Source organism: Symphalangus syndactylus, chromosome 2, assembly GCF_028878055.3.
Source record: "Symphalangus syndactylus isolate Jambi chromosome 2, NHGRI_mSymSyn1-v2.1_pri, whole genome shotgun sequence".
Classification (NCBI taxonomy): domain Eukaryota; kingdom Metazoa; phylum Chordata; class Mammalia; order Primates; family Hylobatidae; genus Symphalangus; species Symphalangus syndactylus.
In genome coordinates, this window is record NC_072424.2 from 85,699,819 (window position 1) to 85,727,324 (window position 27,506).

General features: G+C 38.3%; 1 protein-coding gene across 1 annotated transcript in view; it reads right to left on the minus strand.

Annotated features, from left to right (window-relative positions):
- Positions 1-27,506, minus strand: part of SEC63 (SEC63 homolog, protein translocation regulator) — an 84,737-nt gene that overhangs the window by 20,291 nt on the left and 36,940 nt on the right. Inside the window, exons 5-16 of the mRNA XM_055260542.2 lie at positions 23,432-23,493; positions 22,486-22,544; positions 21,106-21,156; positions 18,128-18,236; positions 15,881-15,975; positions 15,647-15,779; positions 13,830-13,922; positions 12,021-12,175; positions 10,565-10,712; positions 6,496-6,578; positions 2,284-2,343; positions 1,928-2,101 (exon numbers count right to left, since the gene is read on the minus strand). Of these exons, the coding sequence (XP_055116517.1) occupies positions 1,928-2,101; positions 2,284-2,343; positions 6,496-6,578; positions 10,565-10,712; positions 12,021-12,175; positions 13,830-13,922; positions 15,647-15,779; positions 15,881-15,975; positions 18,128-18,236; positions 21,106-21,156; positions 22,486-22,544; positions 23,432-23,493 (1,222 nt within the window). The remainder of the gene's footprint in view (positions 1-1,927; positions 2,102-2,283; positions 2,344-6,495; positions 6,579-10,564; positions 10,713-12,020; positions 12,176-13,829; positions 13,923-15,646; positions 15,780-15,880; positions 15,976-18,127; positions 18,237-21,105; positions 21,157-22,485; positions 22,545-23,431; positions 23,494-27,506) is intronic.

Sequence of the window (27,506 nt, forward strand, 5' to 3'; positions counted from 1 at the left end):
ACCCATCTTCTGAAACCTACTTCTGTCAGTTCGTCACATTCATTCTCCATCCAGTTTTGTTCCCTTGCTGGCGAGGAGCTGTGATTCTTTGGAGAAGAGGTGTTCTGGTTTTTGGAATTTTCAGCCTTTTTGGGCTGATTTCTCCCCATCTGAGTGGATTTATCTACCTTTGGTCTTTGAAGTCAGTGACCTTCGGATGGGATCTCTGAGTGGATGTCCTTTTTGTTGGTGTTGATACTATTCCTTTCTATTTGTTAGTTTTCCTTCTAACAGTCAGGCCCCTCTGCTGCAGGTCTGCTGGAGTTTGCTAGAGGTCCGCTCCAGACCCTGTTTGCCTGGGTATCACCAGCAGAGGCTGCAGACCAGCAAAGACTGCTGCCTGTTCCTTCCTCTGGAAGCTTCGTCCCAGAGGGGCACTCGCCAAATGCCAGCCAGAGCTCTCCTGTATGAGGTGTCTGTTGTGGAAGATGTCTCCCAGTCAGGATTCACGGGGGTCAGGGACCCACTTGAGGAGGCAGTCTGTCCCTTACCAGAGCTCGAATGCTGTGCTGGTAGATCTGCTGCTATCTTCAGAGCTGCCAGGTAGGGATGTTTAAGTCTGCAGAAGCTGCGCCTACAACTGCCCCTTCCCCCAGGTGCTCTGTCCCAGGGAGGCGGGGTTTGATCTATAATTCCCTGACTGGGACTGCTGCCTTTATTTCAGAGATGCCCTGCCCAGAGAGGAGGCAGTCTGGCCGCAGCAGCCTTGCTGAGCTCAGCATCATCTGTTTTACAACAAAGTGCCATTACAATTTACTGAGGAAAGAATGACCTTTTCAATGAATGGTGATGGTACAAGTGGTTCATATCCCCTACCTTGCACCATTAATGAAAAGTTAATTCAAGATAGGTTTATCAACTAAGGTAATAATGTTTCCAGAAGAAAACAGAAAAATACCTCCATGACTTTGGAACAGTCAGGATGTCTTAATTTTTAAGACACAGAAGCGTTAGCCATTGATGAAAGATGACCTCACTGATGAAAAAAAGAGACTAATGAAATTGACCTCATTAAAATAACAAACATTAGAAGCTACCAATAAGAATAAAAATGTAAGGACTCATCCAGAATATATACAGAATTCCTACAATTTCAGTAACAAGACAAACAACTCAATAGAAAAAGAAGTTATCCAAACGGCCAGCAAGCATATGAAACGGTGTTCAACATCATTAGCCATCAGGTAAATGCAAACAAAAACCACATAAAGAGATATCACCACAGATCTGCCAAATGGCTAAAAGACTGGTAAAACCAAGTATTGGTGAGTATGTAGAACAAGACTCTCACACGTTGTAGGTAGGAACATAAAATGGTACAACTTTGGAAAACAGACTCTTTTAATGAGTTAAGCATGCACCTACTTTATAATCCAGCAATTCCACTGCTAGGTGGAAAATGACTGTCCACAAAATGCCATGTGTAAGAATAAGCATAGCACCCTTTATTCATATTAGGTTAAGAACTACAAACAATCCAAACGTCCAACAACCACAAAACAGATAAATGTGGTATATTCATACAATAAAATACTATACACACACACACACACACACACACAGAATGAACTACTGCTACAAACAATACAGAGGGATTATCATGAACATAATGCTGAATGAAAGGAGCCATACATAAAATATGACACTTATATGACCTTTAAGAATAGACAAAACTAATCTATGGCGATTACAGACAGAATAGTGGGAGGTAGAAGGATGGGGAGATGAATGGAGGGCTCATTGACTGAGAAGGGCACAAGGGAGCTTTATGGGGTATCACGGGTGCATAAATATGTAAAATTTTTAAAGCTGTACACATAAGATTTGAACATTTTAGTGTTTATATATTTTAGCTTAATAATGATAATAACGATAATAATAAACTTACATTCCCAACGACTCCATTTGCCTGCTTTTGTTTCTGTTGCTTTGACTGTGGTAATAGCACAGGTGTAGGTTTTTTTTTTAAAGGTTTCTTTTTTTTTGATTTAGCAGTTTTCTTGGGTCCTTTACTCTTCTGTTGCCATCCTCCTTTTGTCCTGTTCTTGTTAGTTTCACCCTGCTGTGAATCATAACACGTCACACTCGTAAGTTACAGCAACAGATTTAACTGAAGGTTGTAGTAATTTTTAGGTGGAAATAGCTAAACTGAATTACTCTCCCAGAGCAATATAAGTCAATTGGAAAAGTAAATAAAACATTTCTTTCACCAGGAAAAATAGCTTCAGAAACCCAAGTTTTTACCCCATCTTCTGCTGGCTGTTCCTCTGCAGCACAGATGGACTGCTCCTTTTCAAATACTTCCTAGGGGGTGGCAAGAAGAGAAATACAAAATCTGTCAACCTATATTTATCTTTCAGACAAACAAAGCAATCTTTCAAACTGTATTTTTATTAAGTATTTTTAACTGGCTACAATCGAGGAAGAAGGAGGAGACGTTTAGCAATTACTAGCTGATGAATGTGTGCCTATGCAGGTAGATACCTTCTAAAGTATCTCACATCTTTCTTGAACAAGTTTTGAAAAGTACAGTCTACTCAAGCTTACAAATGCAGTAAGGATACATACAGTAAAAATATTTGTTTAAAATTTCACTTGTATTCTATTAGCAAGCAAACTTTGAGTATTTTAATGTTATGAGAATATATACTATTTTCTGCATTAAAACCTTGACAATATGTCAAGTGTGATGTGCGAAATAACAACAACAAAAAAAACCCTTGAGACTAGTATTAGTTTATTCACTATTGTCAGTGATACTGCTTATTGGACCTGAGACCTGAGACTAAGAACTGAATCATCACAGGTGGAGCACGGTGGCTCATGCCTAATAATCTCACCACTTTGGGAGGCCAAGGCAGGAGGATCGCTTGACCCCAGGAGTTTGAGACTAACATGGGCAACAGAGCAAGACCCCACATCTATTAAAAAAAAAAAAAAATCACCAAGAAAATCTACATATTCTAAAGCTATATCCACCAACCATACGATCCATTTAGAATCAGTACAGAACCAATAAATTTAGGATTTAAGTCCCAGTAAGCATCTATACTAGAAGATGACATGCAGGCTGTGTTTAATAAACTCCCTAGAATTATTAAAGCTAACAAGTAAAAACAGTTATAATTGTTAGGCTCTATACAATAAAAACAGCCTAATTCAGGAGTCAACTCTGAACAGTCCACACCACTTGCCTTTTGTTTTGTTTTTTTTTTTTTTTTTAAAGACAGTGGTCTTGTTATGTTGCCCAGGCTGGTCTTGAGCTCCTGAGCTCAAAGGATCCTCCCACCTCAGCCTCCCAAGTAGCTGTGCCGCTGTGCCTGCCCTGCCACCTGCTTTTTAAAAGAAAGCTTTACTGGAACATGACCACACCCATCTGTAAGTTCAGTAGTTGCTACAAACACTGTATGACTTATAAAACCTAAAATATTTACTATCTGGACCTTTAAAGAAAAAGGTTGCCACTCCCTAGTCTAATTATATCATAACTTCCTCCTTTCACTTATTAGCTGAGTTCTGATACTCGATTACTCCAAGGTACAGTTCATACAAGAATGGGAAGATAAAAACAATTCTTTTCTTTACTCCAGGGCAGTTCCATTCTTTTTTCTACCAATTACTCCAGAAATGTCAATAGTTCAAGACCAAATTTTTGCTCATTTTTCAGGCTGGGAAGTCCAAAGGATATGGGTAGTCTAGATTTGGATTCTAAATCCAATTTTAGCATTGGTTTCAGTTCCTCTTCTCCCAGGAGGCAGCTCTCTCACCTAGAGTCCACGACAAATGCTTCCTTATCACTTGCTATAATAAAACCAACATCTTTCATTCAATATATCCTACTACAAAACATGATTTTCAGGCTGGGCTTGGTGGCTCACACCTGTAATCCCAGCACTTTAGGAGGTGAAATGCTAGGATCACTTGAGGTCAGGAGTTCAAGACCAACCTGGCCAACAGAGTGAGAACCCCATCTCTGTAAGAAAAAAATATGGCCGGGCGCGGTGGCTCACGCCTGTAATCCCAGCACTTTGGGAGGCCAAGGCAGGCGGATCATGAGGTCAGGAGATTGAGACCATCCTGGCTAACACAGTGAAACCTCATCTCTACTAAAAATACAAAAAATTAGCCGGGCGAGGTGGCAGGCGCCTGTAGTCCCAGCTACTCAGGAGGCTGAGACAGGAGAATGGCGTGAACCCCGGGGGGCGGAGCCTGCAGTGAGCTGAGATCGTGCCACTGCACTCCAGCCTGGGCGACAGCGAGACTCCGTCTCCAAAAAAAAAAAAAAAAGAAAAGAAAAGAAAAAAGAAAAAATATAGATATGTTTTCCCTACCAGCAATTTTAGGAATGAGATATAAATGTGGCATGTATTTCTTGCAGATGCTCAAAAACCTCAGAGAAAGAAGCTAAAATCTACCACTAGTTGAATAAATTGAGTCAAAATACTACAGTCTCTACCAGTTGACTCAGGAGAAAATATAAATAATAGAAACTGAAAGCCAGGCATGGTAGCTCATGCCTGTAATCCCAGCACTTTGTGAGGCCAAGGCAGGAGGATCCTTTGAGCCCAGGAGTTTGAGACCAGCTAGGCAACCTACAAAGACCCACACCTCTATTAAAAAAAAAAAAAAAAATTAGGCCAGGCATGGTGGCTCATGCCTGTAATCCCAGCACTTCGGGAGGCTGAGGGGGACATATCACTTGAGGACAGGCATTCAAGACCAGCCTGGGCAACATGGAGAAACCCCATTTCTACTAAAAATACAAAAAATTAGCTGGACATGGTGGTGCAAACCTGTGGTCCCAGCTACTCAGGAGGCTGAGGTGGGAGAATCATTTGAGCCTAGGAAGCGGACGTTGCAGTGAGCCGAGACTGCACCACTGTACTCGAGCCTGGGTAACACAGTGAGACGGTGTCTCGACAAAAAAATAAAATAGGCCAGGCGCAGTTGCTCATGCCTGCAACCCCAGCACGTTGGGAGGCCAAGGTGGGTGGATCACTTGAGGTCAGGATTTCAGGACCAGCCTGGCCAACATGGTGAAACCCCATCTCTACTAAAAACACAAAAATTAGCCCAGCGTGGTGGCACGTGCCTGTAATTCCAGCTACCAGGGAGAGACTGAGGCAGAAGAATCACTTGAACCTGGGAGGCAAAGCTTGCAGTGAGCCAAGATTGCACCACTGCATTCCAGCCTGGGTGACAGAGCTAGCTAGACTCCATCTCAGAAAAAAGATGAAGGAAATATATACAAAATGATTGGACTGGATTTAACAAAAAACCATGAGACAAGTACCAATCTACATTTAAGTGCATATATGTACATATGCACTATAAAGATCCAGATGGTAAATATGAGCATGGAGAAAGACAGAAGACACACAACAAGAAGATTATACATTCTGGTCATCTGAGGCTGACAAGGGGTTTTCCTAAAGAAAATGAGAGAGATGGGCTGAGCACGGTAGCTCACGCCTGTAATCCCAGAACTCTGAGAAGCCAAGGTAGGTGGATCACCTGAGTTGAGGAGTTCAAGACCAGCCTGGTCAAAAACACAAAAATTAGCCAGGTGTGGTGGCATGTGCCTATAATCCCAGCTACTCGGGAGGCTGAGGCAGGAGAATCACTTGAACCCAGGAGGTGGAGGTTGCAGTGAGCCAAGATCATGCCATTGCACTCCAGTCTGGGAAACAAGAGTGAAACTCCGTCAAAAAAGAAAAAAAAAGAGAAGGAAGGAAGGGAGGGAGGGAAGGAGGAAGGAGGGAAGGAGGGAGGGAGGGAAGGAGGGAGGGAGGGATGGAGGGAGGGAGGGAAGGAAGGAAGGAAGGAAGGAAGGAAGGAAGGAAGGAAGGAAGGAAGGAAGGAAATGGGAGAGAGAAGGGATCCATGACAAAAACATCATTTAGCTCTACAGGTATACATGCATTAGGCTACATAGAGGGATGGGCCTCAAAACGAATCATCTCGAAGTGGTGGGATTTTAGGTAGTTTTAATTTGTTCCTATACTTTTCTGCATTGCTTAAATTTTTTCCAGACAACATAAATGTTTCACATTATCAGGAAAAAAATGTTATTTTTATTGTAATTCTTAAATTTTGAAATGAAAAATAAAAAAGTCAATTCTCTATAGAACTGACTAAAAAGGAATAGGTGATGAAATTCTCATCAGTAACAACTTCTGTATAGCACTTCACAGCTCAAGAACTATATCCACATTACTTTGTTATGATTATGTTTTATAGAGAACTAAACTGTCACACAAAGGATTATTTTCCACTTTTTTTAGTGTATGTGAAAACTGTCTCATGAAAATTAATTTAAAATTTCAAAAGAGTTAATAGAATTTGCAAAATTAGATCTTGGTATTACAACAGTTTTGACTTTGAGAATGAGGGAAATAAATATAAAAGCCTTGACACACAACTCTTAAAGCATAAAAATACAGACAGACTACTTACAGCCATTGTTTGCCTTGTCAACTTAACCAACACTGTAACTAAGGATCCTACTGTGATGTTGTTGCTATCTTCATCATCTAACACTGTTAAGATGGAAGAAAAAAAAAAGCAAAAAATAAAAATCAAGTTCTATGTTAATGCAAACAGCAAAACTTAGCTTACCCAAATTAGTCTGGCACTTCAGTATTTCAAGCATATTATATTTTAAATTTGTTAAAAAAAAATAACTGATTGACTACTCTGTATAAGGTTCTCCAGTAGATGCTTTTAACAATTAATTCATTTAATCCTTAAAATGGCTCTACAAAGTATTTCCACTTTCAGAAACTAAGGTTTAGCCAGGCGTGGTGGCTCATGCCTGTAATCCCATCACTTTGGGAGGCCAAGGTAGGAGGATGGCATGAGCTCAGGAATTCGAGACCAGCCGGGCAACATGACAAAACCCTGTCTCTACAAAAAATACAAAAATTAGCCAGGCATGATGGTGCACGCCTGTAGTCTCAGCTAGTCGGGAGGCTGAGCTGGAGGATAGCTTGAGCCTGGGAGGCGGAGGTTGCAGTGAGCCCAGATCGCGCCACTGCACTTCAGGGCAACAGAGTGAGACCCCATCTCAAAAAAAAAAAAAAGAAAAGAAAAGAAACCGAGGTTCAGAAATAAAGTAAAATACCCAAACTCACACAACACCTCCATTCACACACTAAGCTTCAAACCCAGGCTTTTGAAAACACAATATAATGTCAGACCTACCACAACACAGTTCTCTCATAGTCACATAAAAATAGGGTTCTGTCACCCTATTAAACTGTGCAAACCTTACATTCACAAGATTTTACCTGTATGATCAATGTCTGTCTGAAAAAAATAATGAAAACTAGTATTCCTAACCACACTAAAGAGACATTTTTTTAACGGCAAGAACAAATATATCCTCTTTACACTAAAAAGCACTTTTGAAAAAGCATTTTTTCAATAAATGGTACTAAATACATGTTTTTGCAATTATTTAATTTTTAAAACCATATTTCCCACACATATCCCCAAAAACTCTACTATAAAGTTAATAAAACAAAATAAATAAAAATAAAATAACTCAAATATACCTTCCATTCAAATGTGATCATTAATTCATTTTTTCTACAGATTTTATATGTAAGATAGTTCTTCTTACATGTTTTTACCTACAGTTTTAAGTTTGTTATGTTTACTTTTCATACTGGTCTGGCATTTACTAACATATCACCAGTTGAAAAGAATGGCCTCCAATAATCTACAATTGCTATCTCCATTACTGGCTATAAGGTGCAGCAGCTGGGTATCAACAAAGGGTATAATATCCCTTCTTCACCCTGGAAGTCTCCATTATCAAAAATCAAATTTGGGCCACATATTCATCTACATTTTTCATTTTGCACAGCTGTATGTGCACAAGCACGTCATGTGAAATAAGCACAAGAATGCTGACTTGCTGTTTGGTGCTTTAAAGTGAAGAAAAGGACTACGGGAGATTCTATTACAGATTCTAGCAAGGTAGGGAAGGAGATCCACCATCTCCAGCATTATTATCATGCAGATGCCCCTTTCCTGCTTCTATACTTCTACTCCTCCTTCACCAACTATAGCACTATTATTACATAATTAGGCAGCACCGTAAAAATATAAATAAACTGTCTATACAAGATGCTATGGAGTGGAACACATGGTAATATTTGTCAGTGAGGCTGAACACTCTTAAATTTCTACTTTCTATAAGAAAATCTCTTCTAATATTCATCTTTCTAAGAAGTATGTACTTTTGACCAGGCATGGTGGCTCACGCCTATAAACCCAGCACTCTGGGAGGCTGAGGTGGGTGAATCAACTGAGGCTGGGAGTTTGAGAGCAGCCTGGCCAACATGGTGAAACTCCGTCTCTACTAAAAATACAAAAATCAGCTGGGCATGGTGGTGGCACACACCTGTAATCCCAGCTACTTGGGAGGCTGAGACAGGAGAATCACTTGAACCTAGAGGTGGAGGTTGCAGTAAGCCAAGATAGTGCCACTGCACTTCAGCCTGGGCAACAGAGCCAGACTGTCTCAAAAAAAAAAAAAAACAAAAGAAGGCCGGGCGCGGTGGCTCACACTTGTAATCCCAGCACTTTGGGAGGCCAAGGCGGGCGGATCAGGAGGTCAGGAGATCGAGACCACGGTGAAACCCCGTCTCTACTAAAAATACAAAAAAAAAAAAAACATTAGCCGGGCATGGTGGCGGGCGCCTGTAGTCCCAGCTACTCGGAGAGGCTGAAGCAGGAGAATGGCGTGAACCCGGGAGGCGGAGCTTGCAGTGAGCCGAGATTGCACCACTACACTCCAGCCTGGGCGACAGAGCGAGACTCCGTCTCAAAAAAAAAAAAAAAAAAAAAAAGAAAAGAAAAGGGTATACTTTTAACAGTTCTTAATATCACAAAGTATCTCTAAGTCCCAAAATTTTTCTTTGGACAGTTTCATTAAATCAGCACAGTCCTAAATACAGCTTTTAGATTAGTATTTTTAAAGTCTGAAAACTCATGGCCCAAGGCAACCCCAACTCCTCACCAAAGCAAACCAAGTTTTCACAACACGTATGCTACACTCCAGCCAAACTGAAACCAGACTACTGCACTGTTTGCCTTTCTTTCCCAAACATGTCAATCTTTGGGAGCCATTCACCTCTCCTCAATTCCTATTAGAATACAAGCTCAATAAGCAGAGGCTTTGTCTTACCACTACTTCCCCAGCACCTTGAAGAGTGCATAGTATTCAGTATTTGCTGTATAAATAAATGGGACAATGTCTGTGTCATTCACTTTAACACTTAGCATATGTTATCTTGGTTTGTGTGTGTGTGTGTTTTTTAAAATTTTATAAAGACAGGGTCTTACTATGTTGCCCAGGCTGGTTTCGAACTCCTGGGTTCAAGTGATCCCCCTGCCTTGGCCTCCCAAAGTGTTGGGATTAAAGGCATGACACCACTGGGCCCAGCCCTTATCTTGTTTTTAATCCTATTGCTTCAACTAGACAATAAGCTCTCTTTAAAAACACAAACCAGGTACGGTGGCTCACACCTATAATCACAACACTGTGGGAGGCCAAGGCAGGTGGAGCAGTTGAGCCCAGAAGCTCGAAACCAGCCTGGGCAACATGGTGAAACCCTGTCTCTACTAAAAATACAAAAAATAAAATTAGCCAGGTATGGTAGTGTGCACCTGTAGTCCCAGCTACTCAGGAGGCTGAGGTAGGAGGATTGCTTGAGCCTGGGAAGCAGAGGATGCAGTGAGCCAAAATCGCACCACTGCACTCCAGCCTGGACGACAGAGTGAGACCCTGTCTCAAAAATTATTTATAAATAAATAAAATAAAGACAGAAACCATTATTAATACATCCCTGTATTCTTGGTAACTAAAAGAATGTTCTCATAATAGTAACTTAGCCAATGTTAAAGCTCAGACCACCACCACAATGAAAGAATGGAGCAGATAGTCTCTAATTCTCTCAATATTCTAACACCATTCAGATATTGAAATAGAAACACAGGGCAATTATACAGGTAGAAAAATAGCCTTTATTTTTTTCCCTCAAAGAAAATATAGAGGTAGGGCAAGAAAAACACATGAAATGTGGCATAAAACATAGTAATTTTCAACATTTAATTAACATAAATAAGTTGGGTTTTAAAAATTTAATTTTAGAACTAAGCAGCTATTTCTTTCACACTAATAATATATTTCAAATATCTCATTCTTTTATTATGCCTGGAAGTCTTCATCATTCTTTGGAAAGTTAAGAAATTGCTAAAAGTTGAACTACAGAACAGAGTGCTCAGACTTCATCCCATTATGAGGATAATAAAAGCATGACTCTATCAGTGTTCTCAAACTATTAGGTATAAATCATTTTCCAACATAGTAAATCTGACAGGTAAACTACAGTTCTGCAAAGTCTAATAACAAGTTATGTTATTAAGTACAGTGTTTTGAGAATCCTGAGTCAAATAAATGAGAACCAATCTATCAAAAGGGAAGCAATGTTCAACAGAGAAACCTCCCACTTACCCTGTGATTTTATATCCATGGTCACATATGGAAAACTCCCAAGGACAGCCATAACCTCTTCATATTTTTCATCTTCAAGGAAGTGCAGTAGAGTGTGACGATCTGATTCTTTTAAACTCACCAAATCCTGGATAGTTTTAATTTTATACTGAATAAAAAAAAAAAGAAAATACATAGTTCCCTAACTCACAAAGCTTTTCATAAAAAGAAAATTACTCACATGTTAACCACAACAAAATCCAGCAACTTTTAGAAAAATGTTGATTAATGTGCATTTCAACGCACAAAATAATGATATGGCATTTCATGACCTTTTTCTCCAAGAAAATTTAAATTAAGAATTTTTAAATTATAAAGTTAATACAGGCTTATTTTTTAAAATTGGAAAAAATAAAGTTGGAGGGAAAAAATAAGAATCTTGACTCAACCAAGAACTTTGTTAATTGATGTCCTCAGTTTATTTTCAATTTGAATAACAAAAACCTTTAATTAGCAACTAATAGGTTTACTATTAACAAACCTTTAATAATAAATGTTTACTTTTACCTAATAAAAGTAAAAATAAACCTCAATAAAGGCACACTTTCGAAGTTTTACTATGCAATATTCTCATTTTTGTTATTCTTAAAATATAGCTGTTACTGCAGTAATATCCATCTTGGCAAAATGGTTACTTAGGAGCGTGTTCTTTAATTTTCCAGGTGTTTGGTGCTAGTTATTTTTCACTTTCAAAGACACAGATTAGATCATGAGGCATGTAAAATCTCTGCTTTTAATTCTGAAGTTTTTAATTATGACAGCATAGAATCAAATTTATAAGGGGAACATGAGTACTTAAAAGGACAGAGAACTCTGATACAAATTTCTAACATGCATTTATTAATTCTACATTAATATACTATCAAATGCAATGTCTATCCTCTGCTAGCTTTATCTATCATATACAAAATAATGTTTAAAATCTCCTACTAGAATTGTAACTTCAGTTTCTTGTATTTCCTCAAGTTTTTCATTTATACAAATTTTTGTTATACCTTAAGATTCATTATCATGTTTGTACTATAGATTATATATTCTAAATAAGAACTGTCTTTGATTTATTAAATGTTTTTGTTGTTCATGCTTAACCAGTAAACAACTGCCCAACCTTAAGCCAAGAATAAAATGATTGGAAAGTAGATAGTACATTTATTTTTGGTAACATAATATAAGGAACTGTTGACTTTTTAAATGCACCAACCCCCAAAATAGTAAAACTACTTACAGTAGTAAAATACTATAAAACAGCTACCTAGTCAAAAAAATATTAACAGAACCACCTGAAAGTTTTAGAATATTTAAGACATTCTAAATCTAAAAAATGCATACTAACCATTTCCAGAAAACTTTTATTCATGTTACCTTTAAGTGACAGGACAAACTGCTGAAAACTGACTTTAAAGTATCAAAGAATTACCTTCTTATGATTAGAAACCCGTCTAAGATTGTCCTCTTCAATATGAGGGAGCTGCAGAAGGGGAGACTTAAATTGCTGAAGTCCCTGAACGGCCATCTGAGAAAGCTTCATGCAGTTTTCTAGGGATGCCAAAGTTGGAGCACGAAACTCCCTTTCTTAGAAAGAATAGGAAAAAAAGAAACAGGGCTGGACTTTTTACATGTTCAGGAGTATACAATTCATCACAAAAACAAAATTTACACTAAATCCTTAACACCTCAAATTTGAGGATCATAGTGAAGATTTTCCTTTAAAAGTTACCAGAGAAGACACTAAAAATACACAAACTTGATCTAATGAACATTTTCCAGCAACAACCATTGATTTAAAAGAAAAATTATTTGCCTCACCTCAAATAACAGTAAATTATCAGATATTATCAGTATCACCAACATATGACACCATGACAAGAACCAACAGCACCCATAACAACAAACCATAACCACTATCCTTTTTTAAGGGCATTCCTTTCCACTACTGACCACAAATCCCCTCATTCTTTTCCTTCCATACAAAAAAAAAAATGGCTAGGTGCTTGTAGGCATGTGGCTCATGACTGTAATCCCAGGGCTTTGGGAGGCTGAAGTGGGAGGATTGCTTAAAGCCAGGAGTTGGAAACCAGACCAGTCTGGGAAACAAAGTGAGATCCCACCTCTACACAAAAGGTAAAGTTAGCTCCATGCTGTGGTATGCGCCTGTAGTTCCAGCTACTCGGAGAGCTAAGGTAGAAGGACTGCTTGAGCCCAGGAGTTTGAGGCTGTAGTGAGCTATGATGACCCTACTGGACTCCAGCCCTGGTAGATGCTGTCTATAATTAATTAATAAAAATTACATGACATATGAATCACTATTATATCAGTTAAAGAATTATTTCAAATTCACTGTTAGAAAAAATAATGACCTAACTCAAAAGTTATTCAAAGAAAAAGAAATTTTAAATCTTTGCAAACAATTGAACAATAAAATAATTAAATTATCACGCCTGTAATCCCAGCACTTTGGGAGGCTGAGGCGGGTGGATCACAAAGTCAGGAGATCGAGACCAGCCTGACCAACCTGATGAAACCCCGTTTCTACTAAAAATACAAAAATTAGCCAGGAGTGGTGGCATGCACCTGTAATGCCAGCTACTTAGGAGGCTGAGGCAGGAGAATCACTTGACCCTGGGAGGTGGAGGTTGCAGTGAGCCAAGATCGCACCACTGCACTCCAGCCTGGGTGACAGAGTGAGACTCTGTCTCCAAAAAAAAAAAAAACAAGAATTAAAATCAAAAACACAGTGACCAGCGCTTTGGGAGGCTGGGGCACGTGGATCACGAGGTCAGGAGATGGAGACCATCCTGGCCAACATGGTAAAACCCCGTCTCTACCAAAAATACAAAAATTAGCCAGGTGTGGTGGTACGCGCCTGTAATCCCAGCTACTCGGGAAGCTGAGGCAGGAGAATCGCTTGAACCCAGGAGGCAGAGGTTGCAGAGAGCCAAGATTTTGTCACTGTGCTCCAGCCTGGGTGACAAAGCAAGACTCCATCTCAAAAAAGAAAAAAACAAAAACAAAGACAACAACAAAAAAAACCCACAGTGAGCTGTGATATAGACTTTAAATAATAGAAAATATAGGAAAGAAATATGAAAAGACATGAGTAAAACTAAAGAAGCTCACTGAACTGGCAGACAGAAGTCTGAGCACCCATAAATCCTAAAATATGAAGTATAATCTGCATATGCTTGCAAGAAAAAGTATAACATAATTAACTATATTTCCTCCTCACCTTCACGGTTCCGGGCCATTACTATTAGTTGGCAGATTACATTAACCATTTCTTGAAGTAGGGCAGGACACTTTTTTAGCATGAATTGCTGATCTGCAAAACAATAAAAAACCTGAAACAGATCATTTTAATTTTACAGTTAAAGCATCTTTATCACTGTGGCCCAAAACTAATATTAAAGTTATGCCACAAATATTTCACATGATCTCAGAATTTTACAGATTGAATGGAAGAGTTTCTCCTTAGTATCACTATGTCAAAAATCAGCCATAAAACCCTAGCTCAGATTAGATATTTCAAAGACAAATTTTTAATATCATAATGTTAGGCTTAATAAACCAACTCCCAGCCGGGCGTGGTGGCTCACGCCTATAATCCCAGCACTTTGGGAGGCTGAGGCGGGCAGATCAACTAAATATGTCAAAATAAATATGTCAACTACATACAAGGGGAGAGATAAGAGACGTAGAAGAGAAGAAGAGGGCAACTTACAGAAAGAGAAAGACTCATTTATACTGCATATAATAGTTAACTATTAAGACCACACATTAACCTATGGATTTGGTACTCCACAATGATTTGTTTCCTGCTTCTTACAGATAAGTAAAAATGGAGATGCTTATGTATCTGTACAGAACATTAGCAACAGAATTACTAGTTAATTCAGTATTTCAAAGCAACTCCAATGACACTGCCTAAATAGTGCTCCTTTATTCTACCATAAGCATCCTGTCCTATCACCAATTACTAAGCATCACATGGCCTTGTTTTCAGAAGCATTTAATTGCATTACTGTCTTAAAGGAGGTAGGGGATGGTAGGATATCATTCAAAAAGAACATTTATTTCCTAGAGATAATAACTGTCTTTTAAAACTTTAATTGAAATAATGTCAGTGAAAGAAGAGATAATTAATGACATCCCTGGAAACACTGTTGCCTCAATCAACTACTTTTCTTTGAAGCAGAATACATGGCTTCAAGTACTTATGAAGCTTTAAATAACTATAAAACAGACATTATTGGTAACCACTGTTGGAGGAAGCTTGTACATGGTGAGGTGAGAGGTGTTGGTTGTTGTGAAATCCATTTTGCTCCCTCCAAAAACTTACAAAGTCCTTTAAAAAAAATCATTAGCAACTTTTGTATGATCTGCAATTAACTAAATATTTCTTATACAGAGCATTCTCTCACCTTGAAACACTAAATTTTAACACTTGCCAAAACGTCGGCTTACTTAGATCTTCAAACCATTTGTGAAGTAATTATGTAGCATATACATTTCTTTTTTAAAAAGTCCTTGAGCAATTATTTGGCCAAAAAAAAACCGCAACAAAACACATTGCACCACCATGCTATGGTTTGGATCTGTGTTCCCACCCAAATCTCATGTTGAATGGTAATCCCCAATGCTGGAGGTGGTGCCTGGTGGGAGGTGATTGGATCAGCGGGCGGAGTTCTCCCTTTGGTGCTGTTCTGGAGATCCAGTTCTCACAAGACCTGGTTGTTTAAAAATGTGTGGCACCTCCCCCAACTCTCTCTTTCTCCTGCTCTGGCCATGTGAAGACGCCTGCTCTGCCACTGCCTGCTCTGGCTTTGCCTTCTGCCATGAATAAAAGTTCCCTGAGGCCTCTCCAGCCATGCTTCCTGTACAGCCATCAGCACAATGAGCCAATCAAACCTCTTTTGTTTATATATTACCCAGCCTCAGGTATTTCTTTAGAGCAATGAGAGAACAAACTAATACACACCATTAAGTCTAATTAAATCTGCTGCTTTCATCCCACTAAAACTCTGTAGATACCAGAATCACAAATACCTTCTTCAAGGGTCTCAGGAATTTTCATTCTAGCAAGATGAGACAGTAAAAGAACTCTGGCCTTCAGGCTATATGGGCAGGTAAGTGGAGGCTCATTCTTCTTTAAATTAATGCTGCCAATTTCTCTGATTAGCTAGAATAAATAAAATAATTATTCAAAAACACGCTTTTTTAAAAAAAGTATTCACTTTAATACTTAACTGCTCATCGGGGGATTTGGGAAATTAGCCTAACCTGTGGTATTAGAATATTATCCGTTGGTCTGCTTGTGGCATCTTTATTATACTGAGGATCAAATTCAGAAGCTCCAGCCAAAACCATGATAAGACCTAAGAAAACAAAAGAAATATGAAGGTAAATAAATATGCTCATTTATTAATTCCCCCTCCTGAGATACTTAATTCACTTGAAAGTGAAGCACTTTTCTAAACATGCACAATGTTAAAAATTATCTGAACTCCACTGACAAGTATTCATTTCTTCCATGAAAAAGGTAACATGTCGCTTTTTAAAATGTACACAGTATCAACCACCACAAGTGAACAGAAGTATAGATCAAATAAAGCACACCAAAGCAAGTGGAGGCATTAAAACCACTGAAAGTTCCACAGAAACTTTCTATAGAACATTAGTATTCTGTGTGGTATTAATAACTTATGTGAAAAAAGGGGGCCCTATGGTTAAATAAAGCTGAAAATAATATAAACAAGAGTTACAGCTTTCTTTACTACATGACTTCTCAAGGCCTTGTGTAAACTTAATATGCACTGTAATTTTCCAAAAAAATTTTATTATGGAACCCGACAGGATTTTGTGGAAATACACATGATTAAAACCCACAGGCCGGTGGTGGCTCACGCCTGTAATCCCAGCACTTTGGGAGGCTGAGGCAGGCACATCACGAGATCAGGAATTTGAGACCAGCCAGTTCGAGACCAAGCTGGCCAACATGGTGAAACCTCATCTCTACTAAAAATACAAAAATTAGCTAGGCATAGTGGTGCACGCCTGTAATCCCAGCTACTCGGGAGACAGGCAGGAGAATTGCTTGCACCCAGGAGGCGGAGGTTGTGGTGAGTTGAGATTGCGCCACTGTACTCTAGCCTGGGAGACGAGAGAAACTTTGCCTCAGAGAAAAAAAAAAATCCATGTAATGTACTCACAAAAGGCAGGATAGTATAGAAGTTAAGTGCACAGACCTTAGTATTTTGTCACTTCCTAGCTAAATGACCTAGGACAATATTCCTCATATCGGTGTATCTCAGCTTCTTCATATGTGCCTGACCCACAGCAAGCACAGTACTTGTGTGAGCTATTACTATTACTACCCTCAAATGTTTACTTAATAACAACTGTTCCTAAAACAGCTAAAATAACCTAGAATGTGTAAAGAAATCCACCAGCTAAACAACGCTTCTCTGACAAAGCTGTGTAAGGATACCACCCTCAGAAAAGAAACAGAAATCAAAATGATTGAGGCAAAAAGCACACTTAAAATTATAAACATGAAACATTTTCATAAGTGAGTAAGTTTCTGCATTAACATTTCAATCCAGCTTTAGGAAGAGTAATATTTTCGATAAGGCAAAGTAGTATTAACTCATTCAGAAATGTAAAATCTGTTCACACACAGTCATATATGACCATGAGAAGTCTCTCTCATTACTAAGAAAATTAGCAAAATTGACAAATCCAAAATACAAAAAAGTCCATTTTGGTCCCAGAGACACAATTTAAAACTTACATTCTTCTATTTTTTTTTTTTTTTTTAAGGAGGGATGGGGGAGCATCTATGATTTTTGCAGAGCCATCATTCTGAAAGGTAACACTCTATCTCTCAGGGATAAACTACAAAGTTTGCTTTACAGAATCAAAGAAAGTGAAAATAGTATTTTTTTCTTAAATTTTTAAATAAGAATTGGGAATGAAATACCCTAGCAGTTTTCTTTCAACACACCTAAGACTTTTTATTTTTACTACAATTAATACAGTATAACATAATGGTTTAAGGCTCAAGAACCAGACTGCCTGGGTTCAATCTTGGATATCACTTACTGTGTATCCTTGAGTGTGTTACTTTTCTGTGCCTCAGTTTCCTCATCTATAAGATGTACTGTAAAACAGCACTTACTTACGAGAACATAGCAAAAATTAAATGAGTGAAGACATGTACAGTAACTAGCAGTGTCTGGCATACAACAAATAATAAATGTTAGCTAGAATTACAAAATTTGCACACATAAGCCTTATGGTAAAATTTCTGATGAAATATATGAGTTAATGTGAATAATGAAAATATAAATTAAGAAATGTGATAAAGGGTGCTGGCATTTTTCTCTAGCTTTAATTATATAAATTAACTATTTATAAAACTGTACAATGGAATCTCACCAGTATAGAGTTAAGGAATATATATCAACCCCATATAAGTGAGTCACAAAACAACGTGATCAACAGCAAAGTTACTTAAAGTTTACTTACGTTTCATATCCATATTTCGAGTTTTATAAACAAAGTATGTATAAATCTGTGTTGTGCGTATTAGAATCTGGTCTCCACTATAGCGTATTGAGCGATACCACCAAGAGCCCTAAAACACAAATAAAATTAAACAAGAAAGTATAAAAACTATGATAGGCTGGGCGAGGTGGCTCATGCCTGTAATCCCAGCACTTCGGGAGGCTGAGGTGAGAGGACTGCTTGAGCCCAGGAGTTTGAGACCAGCCTGGGCAACATAGTGAGACCCTGTCTCTCCAAAAGAAAAAGAAAAATCCAAACATTAGCTGGGCATGGTGGCACACGCCTCTAGTCCCAGCTGCTCAGGAAGCTGAGGTGGGAAGATTGCTAGAGCCCAGGAGGTCAGGGCTGTAGTAGCCATGATCACACTACTGCACTCCATCCTAGGTGACAGAGGGAGACTCTGTCTCAAAAAAAAAAAACAGCAAAACAAAACCCTGATAAATGTTAAGTTTGAGGCAGAATATGTTTATGGTCAAATCTTCTAAATACTCATAAAACAATAAAAATACCTGAGTCTCACAACAAGCACCTCTTTGTTGCATATTTCAAGTGATTTCTTTAGCAAATATTTATACTGTCTGAAGCCTAAACACTAACCTAAGTCACTGCATATATATAATTAAAACATTTACCATTTTGGATAGAAATTCCTTAAAGACCAAAAAGGGATAAAACTACCAACTGCTATAAGCACCAAGCTGGTTCTTGACACGTAGCATGTCTTCAATAAATACTTGATAAACAAATGTAGGCATAATTTTACAAGTGACATGAAACTTTCATTCATATTACTTAATATGACTGGATTCTTGCAACAATCCTTCAAAGAAGGCAAAACAAACAACTTAATTATTAGGCTCACTATGTGACTAAAAGGAACTCCAGGATCAGAAAGGACACAAGTCCCAAAAGTAACAAATGGTAAAAATCAAATTGTATGGTATCTCCGTGTTATAGTATTATACAGCTGTTTTAAAAAATGAGGCTGTTCTATATGTTGCATCCCCAATATATTAAGCAAAAAAATAAAATAATGCATATATACATTAAAATCTCATTAAAGGTTTTTTTTTTTTAAATGAGTGTGTGTACATAAATGCATAGAAAAAGATTTGAAAGAGAAAACACCAAACTTCCCAATGATTCCTAAATAAATGAAGTTGAGGGTGGTAGTGCAGGAAGACTTTCATTTTAAACTTTAAATATATCTGTGTCAGCCAAGCATGGTGGTTCACACCTGTAAGCCTAGTACTTTGGGAGGCCGAGGCAGGATAATCGTTTGAGCTCAGGAGTTTAAGACCAGCCTGGGCAACATGACAAGATCCCACCTCTACAAAAAAATTAAAAACTTAGCAGGGCATGGTGGTACACACTTGCGGTCTTAGCTACTAAGAGGCTGAGGTGGGAGGATTTGCTTGAACCCAAGAGGTAGAGGCTGCAGAGGGCCATGTTTGTACCACCTTACTATACAGCAAGACCTTGTCTCAAAAATACATAAATAACAAAAATAAAATTTAGCCGGGTGCAGTGGCTCCCGCTTGTAATCCCAGCACTTCGGGAGGCCGAGGCAGGCGGATCACGAGGTCAGGAGATCGAGACTACAGTGAAACCCTGTCTCTACTAAAAATACGAAAAATTAGCCAGGCGTGGTGGCGGGCGCCTGTAGTCCCAGCTACTCGGAGAGGCTGAGGCAGGAGAATGGCGTGAACCTGGGAGGCGGACCTTGCAGTGAGCCAAGATTGCGCCACTGCACTCCAGCCTGGGCGACAGAGCGAGACTCCGTCTCAAAAAAAAAATAATAAATAAATAAATAAAAATTAAAATTAAAATTAAAATGGAGAGTTTCCTTGTATTTAAAATATATATACGCATATATGCGTGTCACACATATATACACATATATGCATGTCATACATATATACACAAGTATGTCATACACGTGTCATACACGTGTGTCATACATATATACACGTGTCATATATACATGTCATGCACACGTCATACATATATACACGTGTCATACATATATACACATGTCATGCATACACGTGTGTCATATATACACGTGTCTCGTATATACACGTGTCTTACATATATACACGTGTCGTACATATATACACATATATGTATGACATACATATATACACACGTCATACATATACACACATATGTCTGTCATACATATACACACACGTGTGTGACATACATATATACACATATGTGTGACATATATACACATGTGTGACATATATACACATATGTGTGACATACATATATAAACATATGTGTGACATACATATGTACACACATATGTATACATATGTATATATGTATCTGTGTTAACTCAGTTGTAACTTTTGTGATTTTTGGTTTTTTCTTTGAGACAGAGTCTCGCTCTGTCGCCCAGGCTGGAGTGTAGTGGCACAATCTCGGCTCACTGCAACCTCTGCCTCTTGGGTTCAAACCAGCATGTCTGACTAATTTTGTATTTTTAGCAGAGACAGAGTTTCACCATGTTGGTCTCAAACTCATGCCCTAAATTGATCTGCCCACCTCGGCCTCCCAATGTGCTGGGATTACAGGAGTGAGCCACCATGCCCAGTCAGTTGTGGGTAACTTTTGAATTGGGAGGATATACACATCATGATCACGTAACGTCACCTTTAGAAGACCTTTAAAAGTATAGTTATATAATTCCTTTTTCAGTTGGGGTCTCACTCTGTGGCCCAGGCTGGAGTGCAGAGGTGGGGTCATGGCTCACTGCAACCTCAAACACCTAGGCTCAAGCGATCCTCCCACCTCAGCTTCAGTGGCAAGACTCTTAAATTCAAGGATCAATGGGTTATATTCTAACATACATTTAAAATGTTACAGAGAGACTCCAAAACATGTCAATCTCCTTTCCATAAAAAATATTAACTTAAAAAGCTAGAACTTACCACAACAACCGGAAGGATAACCATAAATGCCAATCCATATACAAGTAAAACCTAGAATTGAAGAGAAAAAGAATTATGGCCTTCGTCAGGTAAATTAAAACAACACCCATGAATTTATTTTGAGGCTTACAATGGGGGAGCCACTATTAAAAGGATTCCTCATGTATTATCTTGTTTAATCCTTATTCTCAAACTCCAAGAGGAAAGTACCATTATTACCTTCCTTTTGTAGGTAGAAAATCTTTAGTACACATCGGTTACATAACTTGTCCTAGGACACAGCTAGTAAATTGCACAGCCAGGATTTGAACTCAAGTAGTTCAGCTCTAAAGCCTATGTTCATATCCACTATAATAAATTACCTTTTAATTTGTTATTTACTGACACAACACAGATTAACACCAGCAAAACAGTTTTGTAAATTACATTTCTCTTCCAGTCAGGCAGGTACTTATACATCCACAACCTCTCAGCAGTTAGTGCCCTGGGAACAAATGAGGTAAGAAGGCCCTAGCCAAAGGTTCCTTTAGCTAAATATCAAGGAGTCACTTCATAATGCTGACTAGCAATTTTTACCTACTGATTTTTCTCCTATTACTTGATCCTAAATCTGGTAGTAACTTATTCCTTCTCGACTATTCCTACTAACCAGAAGCATGACAAACAAGCTTATGCAGCAACTGTATACCCCTCAAGGTAATCAATTTTAATCTGCCAGAAAATAACTTAATAGCCATTTTCAAAACAAATTACAGACTGTGTGGATTTTGTTTTTATTGCCTCAAAGACAGCCTTTAGACAACTATTTTCAAGAAAGTTGAAGTAGGAATGTATCCCTGAGTAAGATAATTCTTGACATTTTAGGGTTTCAGTACTATCACTGATTGAAGTCTGATATCCTACCTCCTCCTGAAATACCATATGGAATATATACAATTTAATTTACTGTACATTAAAATTAGGCATAGTGCTCATGCTTGTAATCCCAACACGGTGGGAGGCTGAGGCAGGCAGATAACTTGAGGTCAGGAGTTTTGAGAGTTCGAGACCAGCCTGGCTAGCATGGCAAAACCCCATCTCCACTAAAAATGCAAAAATTAGCCAGGCATGGTGGTCGGCACCTGTAATCCCAGCTACTCGGCAGGGGCTGAGGCAGGAGAATCGCTTGAACCCGGATGGCAGAGGTTGCAGTGAGCCGCGATCACACCACTGCTCTCCTGCCTGGGCAATAGAGCAAGACTCTGTCTCAAATGAATGAATGAATGAATGAATGGCACAACAGTATTTTCTTTGTAACAGTTCTTATATTACCAAGACAGATTGTACGTAACAAAAATTTTGTCTAATACATCACAATGTATCTTATTTAAATGCACTCACCAGAATTGAATTTTTCTGGTCAACTATCCAAGCTGGCAGGGCAATTCCAAAGCTTGTGGCTGAAATAGAAAAAATATCAGTTTCTGAAGAATCTCTACTTTCAGTTTTAATAAATATATTAAATATATTTGGGATCTATAATATATCCCAAAACTCTCCCCCACAACACAAAAACAAACTTTGAGAGATTATCTTATTAGTAGGTCCCCATCACACAAAAGTTCAGGGATATAGTTTATATCTGAAACTTCAAATTTTTCAAGGAAAAAGAAACTCTGTAAGTACAAACTCCTTCTCTCAAGAAAATATAGGCTGGGCGTGGTGGCTCACGCCTGTAATCCCAGCACTTTGGGAGGCCGAGGCAGGCGGATCAGGAGGTCAGGAGATCGAGACCATCCTGGCTAACACAGTGAAACCCCGTCTCTACTAAAAATACAAAAAATCAGCCGGGCGAGGTGGCAGGCGCCTGTAGTCCCAGCTACTCAGGAGGCTGAGGCAGTAGAATGGCATGAACCCGGGAGGCGGAGCTTGCAGTGAGCCGAGATCGCGCCACTGCACTCCAGCCTGGGCGACAGCAAGACTCTGTCTCAAAAAAAAAAAGAAAATATAAATTATTTTATATGTCCTGAGTTTACATAAACACTATGAACACATGAGAAAATGTGAAGTCAGTAAGAAAAATAGATTTTTTTCCTCCAAATTTTTATCAACTAGTAACTGGAAATGATAATGATTACTCTTCTCTCCGGATCAACTTAAATTATATCTTTCAAACTAGTCTTTAGAAAGAAAAACAAAGCAAAAACTAATGAGAGCTCAATTTATCTATGCTAAACTCCATGTGAGTATAAGTTTATTAAGAAAATAATATTATTCCTTTAATCTGGTTAACATTTTTATAATATATACCATATCGCCAATATTTTAAAGTCATCATTTACCACACCTTGAGGCCCATCTGGATTTCCAAATTCTTCCCAATTTTTCCGGGACTCTTCATCAGTTAAACTAGCATCAAAAGAACAAAGTTGCAAAATTAGAAAGCCACATCTGAAAAACAAGTACTCATACAGACAAACTCCATTAGCCAACCAACTCATTTCTTAGAAGATACTGATTCCATCAATCAAGGAAAGTTTCTCTGAAATCAGGAGAAAGGGAAAGGCAGGAGCAAGAAATGCTGCATTAACAGAAAATGCTAACTATTGCATCTTGATACTAATTCCTGGTTGGCCCATGGTTCTCAAGCTTAACCAGCTCAACCAGATCAAACTTTAAAGGCAACTACATTTTCCAAGAAGGCAGGGAGAATTGTAGGGGATTTTTTTCCCCTTATACTCTCATATATTTTCCAAAATTTCTTCAATGAGCATGTTTATACATTAATAATGATAAATACACATTTTTTAAAAACTAAATTTAATTCATAATGGCAGCTTCCCTACAAAACAATAGCACCACATTCTGAAAGAAACAAATGACAACCACATGTAAAACTCCATTGCTGCGGGTAAGGTAATTTGCACTGTGCTAAGATCATAATTTTCTCCTAAGCCAACTGCTAGAAGAACTAGGAAAATTTCTCCTAAACAGCAGCTTCCTAACCCAGGGAATGTGAAAGTTAGAGTAATTTTTAGACACCTAAAATGTAACCCCTGACTTTGACAATGGCTCAAGGTACAGAGTCAAGAGTACCTTTATTCCAGTTCCCAGTGAAGATGTTAAAAAGCATTAAAATAGGCCGGGCGCGGTGGCTCACACTTGTAATCCCAGCACTTTGGGAGGCCGAGGCGGACGGATCACGAGGTCAGGAGATCGAGACCACAGTGAAACCCCGTCTCTACTAAAAATACAAAAAAATTAGCCGGGCGTGGTGGCGGGCGCCTGTAGTCCCAGCTACTCAGAGAGGCTGAGGCAGGAGAATGGCGTGAACCCAGGAGGCGGAGCTTGCAGTGAGCCGAGATCGCGCCACTGCACTCCAGCCTGGGTGACAGAGTGAGACTCCGTCTCAAAAAAAAAAAAAAAAGCATTAAAATAAATTCCCAATTCCTTAGAAAAATATACAATGTAGTTAAGGAATATAAGGCAGAAACCACCCCACCAACACACACGCTCAAAAATGACCAATAACATAATAAGGAAGACATTCTTGGAGACCAATTGGTAAAAGATCTTGCACATGGTCAAATCTAATTTTAGTCGTACTTCTACTTCTCAAAACTTAAGAGGCAATGTAGTTTCTATTTAACAAAACTCCCATCTGAGATAGGCAATGCAGAAATACCTTTATAAAATAGCAAAAAGCACATTCATTAGTTTTCAATGACCTGAAAATATTTTTAAATTTATCAATTTAGTCATTTATGAAAACAGGTGCCTTGATATCTTTAATCCTTATTTAATTGTAACTTCACTTACACTATTTGATGAAAGGCCATAGAAAAATACAGGAGCCAATGAAAAGCATTACTAGATAGGTTGCAAGTTAATAAGGAATAGTGCTAAGATTTTCTTTTCAAAATTGAGGGATGTTTCTCAAAAAATTTTGTCCTAGATTCCCTGTACAACTGTCCACCCAACTCAGAGTTTTAGCTTGTTTCTTTCACTATTGTCTTCTAATTGGATCCTTCTGCCCAAAATAATCATCTCTGCCCCCTTCTGCCTTTGTGATTATGCAAAACAAACTGCTCTGTCCTCTATACAACACTCCCAGATTTTGCCAAATAAAGCATAGCTCACATCAGAGACACTCTGATTTTGCAACCTACACAGACATACGAGTTACGATTACATTAACTCACTCATTAAACTGACTTCTTTACATTAACTCACTCATTAAACTGACTTCTTCAACTGCTGTGTGATGGGAACCATGTTGAACATTCAGTCTAACAAAATAAGTCAGCAACTTAAAGTCAGTTTAAGAAGCAAATGATTTTTTGTTACTTAGTATTTCAGTATAATACCACTTCTAAGAGTTAAAGTACTTAAAAGCTGTGTAATTTTAGTATAATTCACATTTAACAAGCTTAAACAAGATGAATGATGCTAACTGAATTTTTGAAAATTCAATGAGTGTAGTTTCCTAAACATGATTATATCCCTTAACTTTTTTGGGGTGACAGGGAGGATGATCATAGATTCTCTTATGAATCTAAGGAAATCTATCACCCCTTTGCCCTGGGAAAAATGCACATTACAAAGACACATAAATTCTGTATACAATTTCAGGGACTCCAGATTATAAATCTTGATCTAGAGAATGCTTTCACTAAACTGTAAACAAGTGACCATGAGTTGGCTATGCACAGTTATTATAAGTTACATGCTCATCTGTAAAAACTATATGCTTTTATAAAAATTAACATATCTTTAAGGTGACAACAATGCTGCCCACTTGCTATACAATAGCTTTAAAGACAGGTTTTACATCTGAGAGCAAAATCTCAATTCTATCTAGATAATGAACCAGAGAATTCAATGATATAACTCCTAAAGGAAAGAGTGAGAATCTGATGAAAAAAAAAATGAAATGACCCAGCTGGTTTATTGTAATAGGCAACTAAGGAGAGAGAAATGATCTCAAATAACCTAAGCAAGTTCTAAAAAACTTTGTACATCAAAGCCTATATAACTGCATTCCAAGGCTGCTAGAGTTATTCATGAGACAGGAACTTCAACTCAAGCACTTAGAACTTATAGTTAATAGGCCGGGCGCGGTGGCTCATGCTTGTAATCCCAGCACTTTGGGAGGCCGAGGCGGGCGGATCATGAGGTCAGGAGATCGAGACCACGGCGAAACCCCGTCTCTACTAAAAATACAAAAAAAAATTAGCCGGGCGTGGTGGCGGGCGCCTGTAGTCCCAGCTACTCGGAGAGGCTGAGGCAGGAGAATGGCGTGAACCCCGGGAGGCGGAGCTTGCAGTGAGCCGAGATTGCGCCACTGCACTCCAGCCTGGGCAACAGAGCGAGACTCCGTCTCAAAAAAAAAAAAAAAAAAAAAAAAAAAGAACTTATAGTTAATAAAATATACACCTTTATCTAATACAGTTACATTTATGCAAGTTACATAATCTCAAAGTTCTAGGCCCCACGATCATTTCACTTTTTCATTGGTCTTACAGAACGTCAACTATTTAAGACATTTTATACATAAAATATTCTATAGTTTAACCACATAACTGAGTTAAAACTAAACGCCTTATATTATTCTTGTGCATTTTTCAGAATAGTGACCACACATCATAGTCAGATTTGCAGAAATCTGAGAACAAAATTATAAACTTGAAAATGTTAAAATACCTAAAGACTGGGGGGATAGGGTGGGGAGATTTCACCAAAGCACTAAAATTAAAACTACTAATTAAATAATCTTGGCTATCTGACTTCCTCTGGAAATGTCTTTTTAAATTACCCGAAGACAGCAATCAAGGCATACCAATACTTGTGAAAAAAGAGTAAATGCTTGAAGGAGATGCTAACTGAAAGACAGCAATCTCAAGGACAACTGCTACGCAGAAAATGTAGTACACACTTCAAAAGTCCTAATGGCACTGCTTTATTACAGAATCATATAGTAATTCACACAGATAAACAGCAAGCCACAAAAGAAGGGGAGAGAAGAGACATAGTCAATATCCTCTACTAAGTACAAAAATAAGTAAGGTGATATCTCCCAAACTTCTGTCATTCACATGCCACTTTCACAGTTTGCTATTATAACTTAGTATCCTATTACAAGCAAACTTCTTATTGCACTTTGCAGATAATCATGGTTTTTTGCCATTTGTGTTAACCCTGCATCAAGCAATTCTATCACTGCCATTTTTCCAACAGCATGTGCTCACTTCATGTCCCTCTCTCACATTTTGGTAAGTCTCACAATATATCTAATGGTTTCACTATTATTTTATCTGTTATAGTGATATGTGATCTTTGACATTTCTATTGTCATTGGGGGGCTGGCACACAAACTGCACCTGCAGAAGAAAAAGAACTTAATACATGTGTGTTTCAAATGC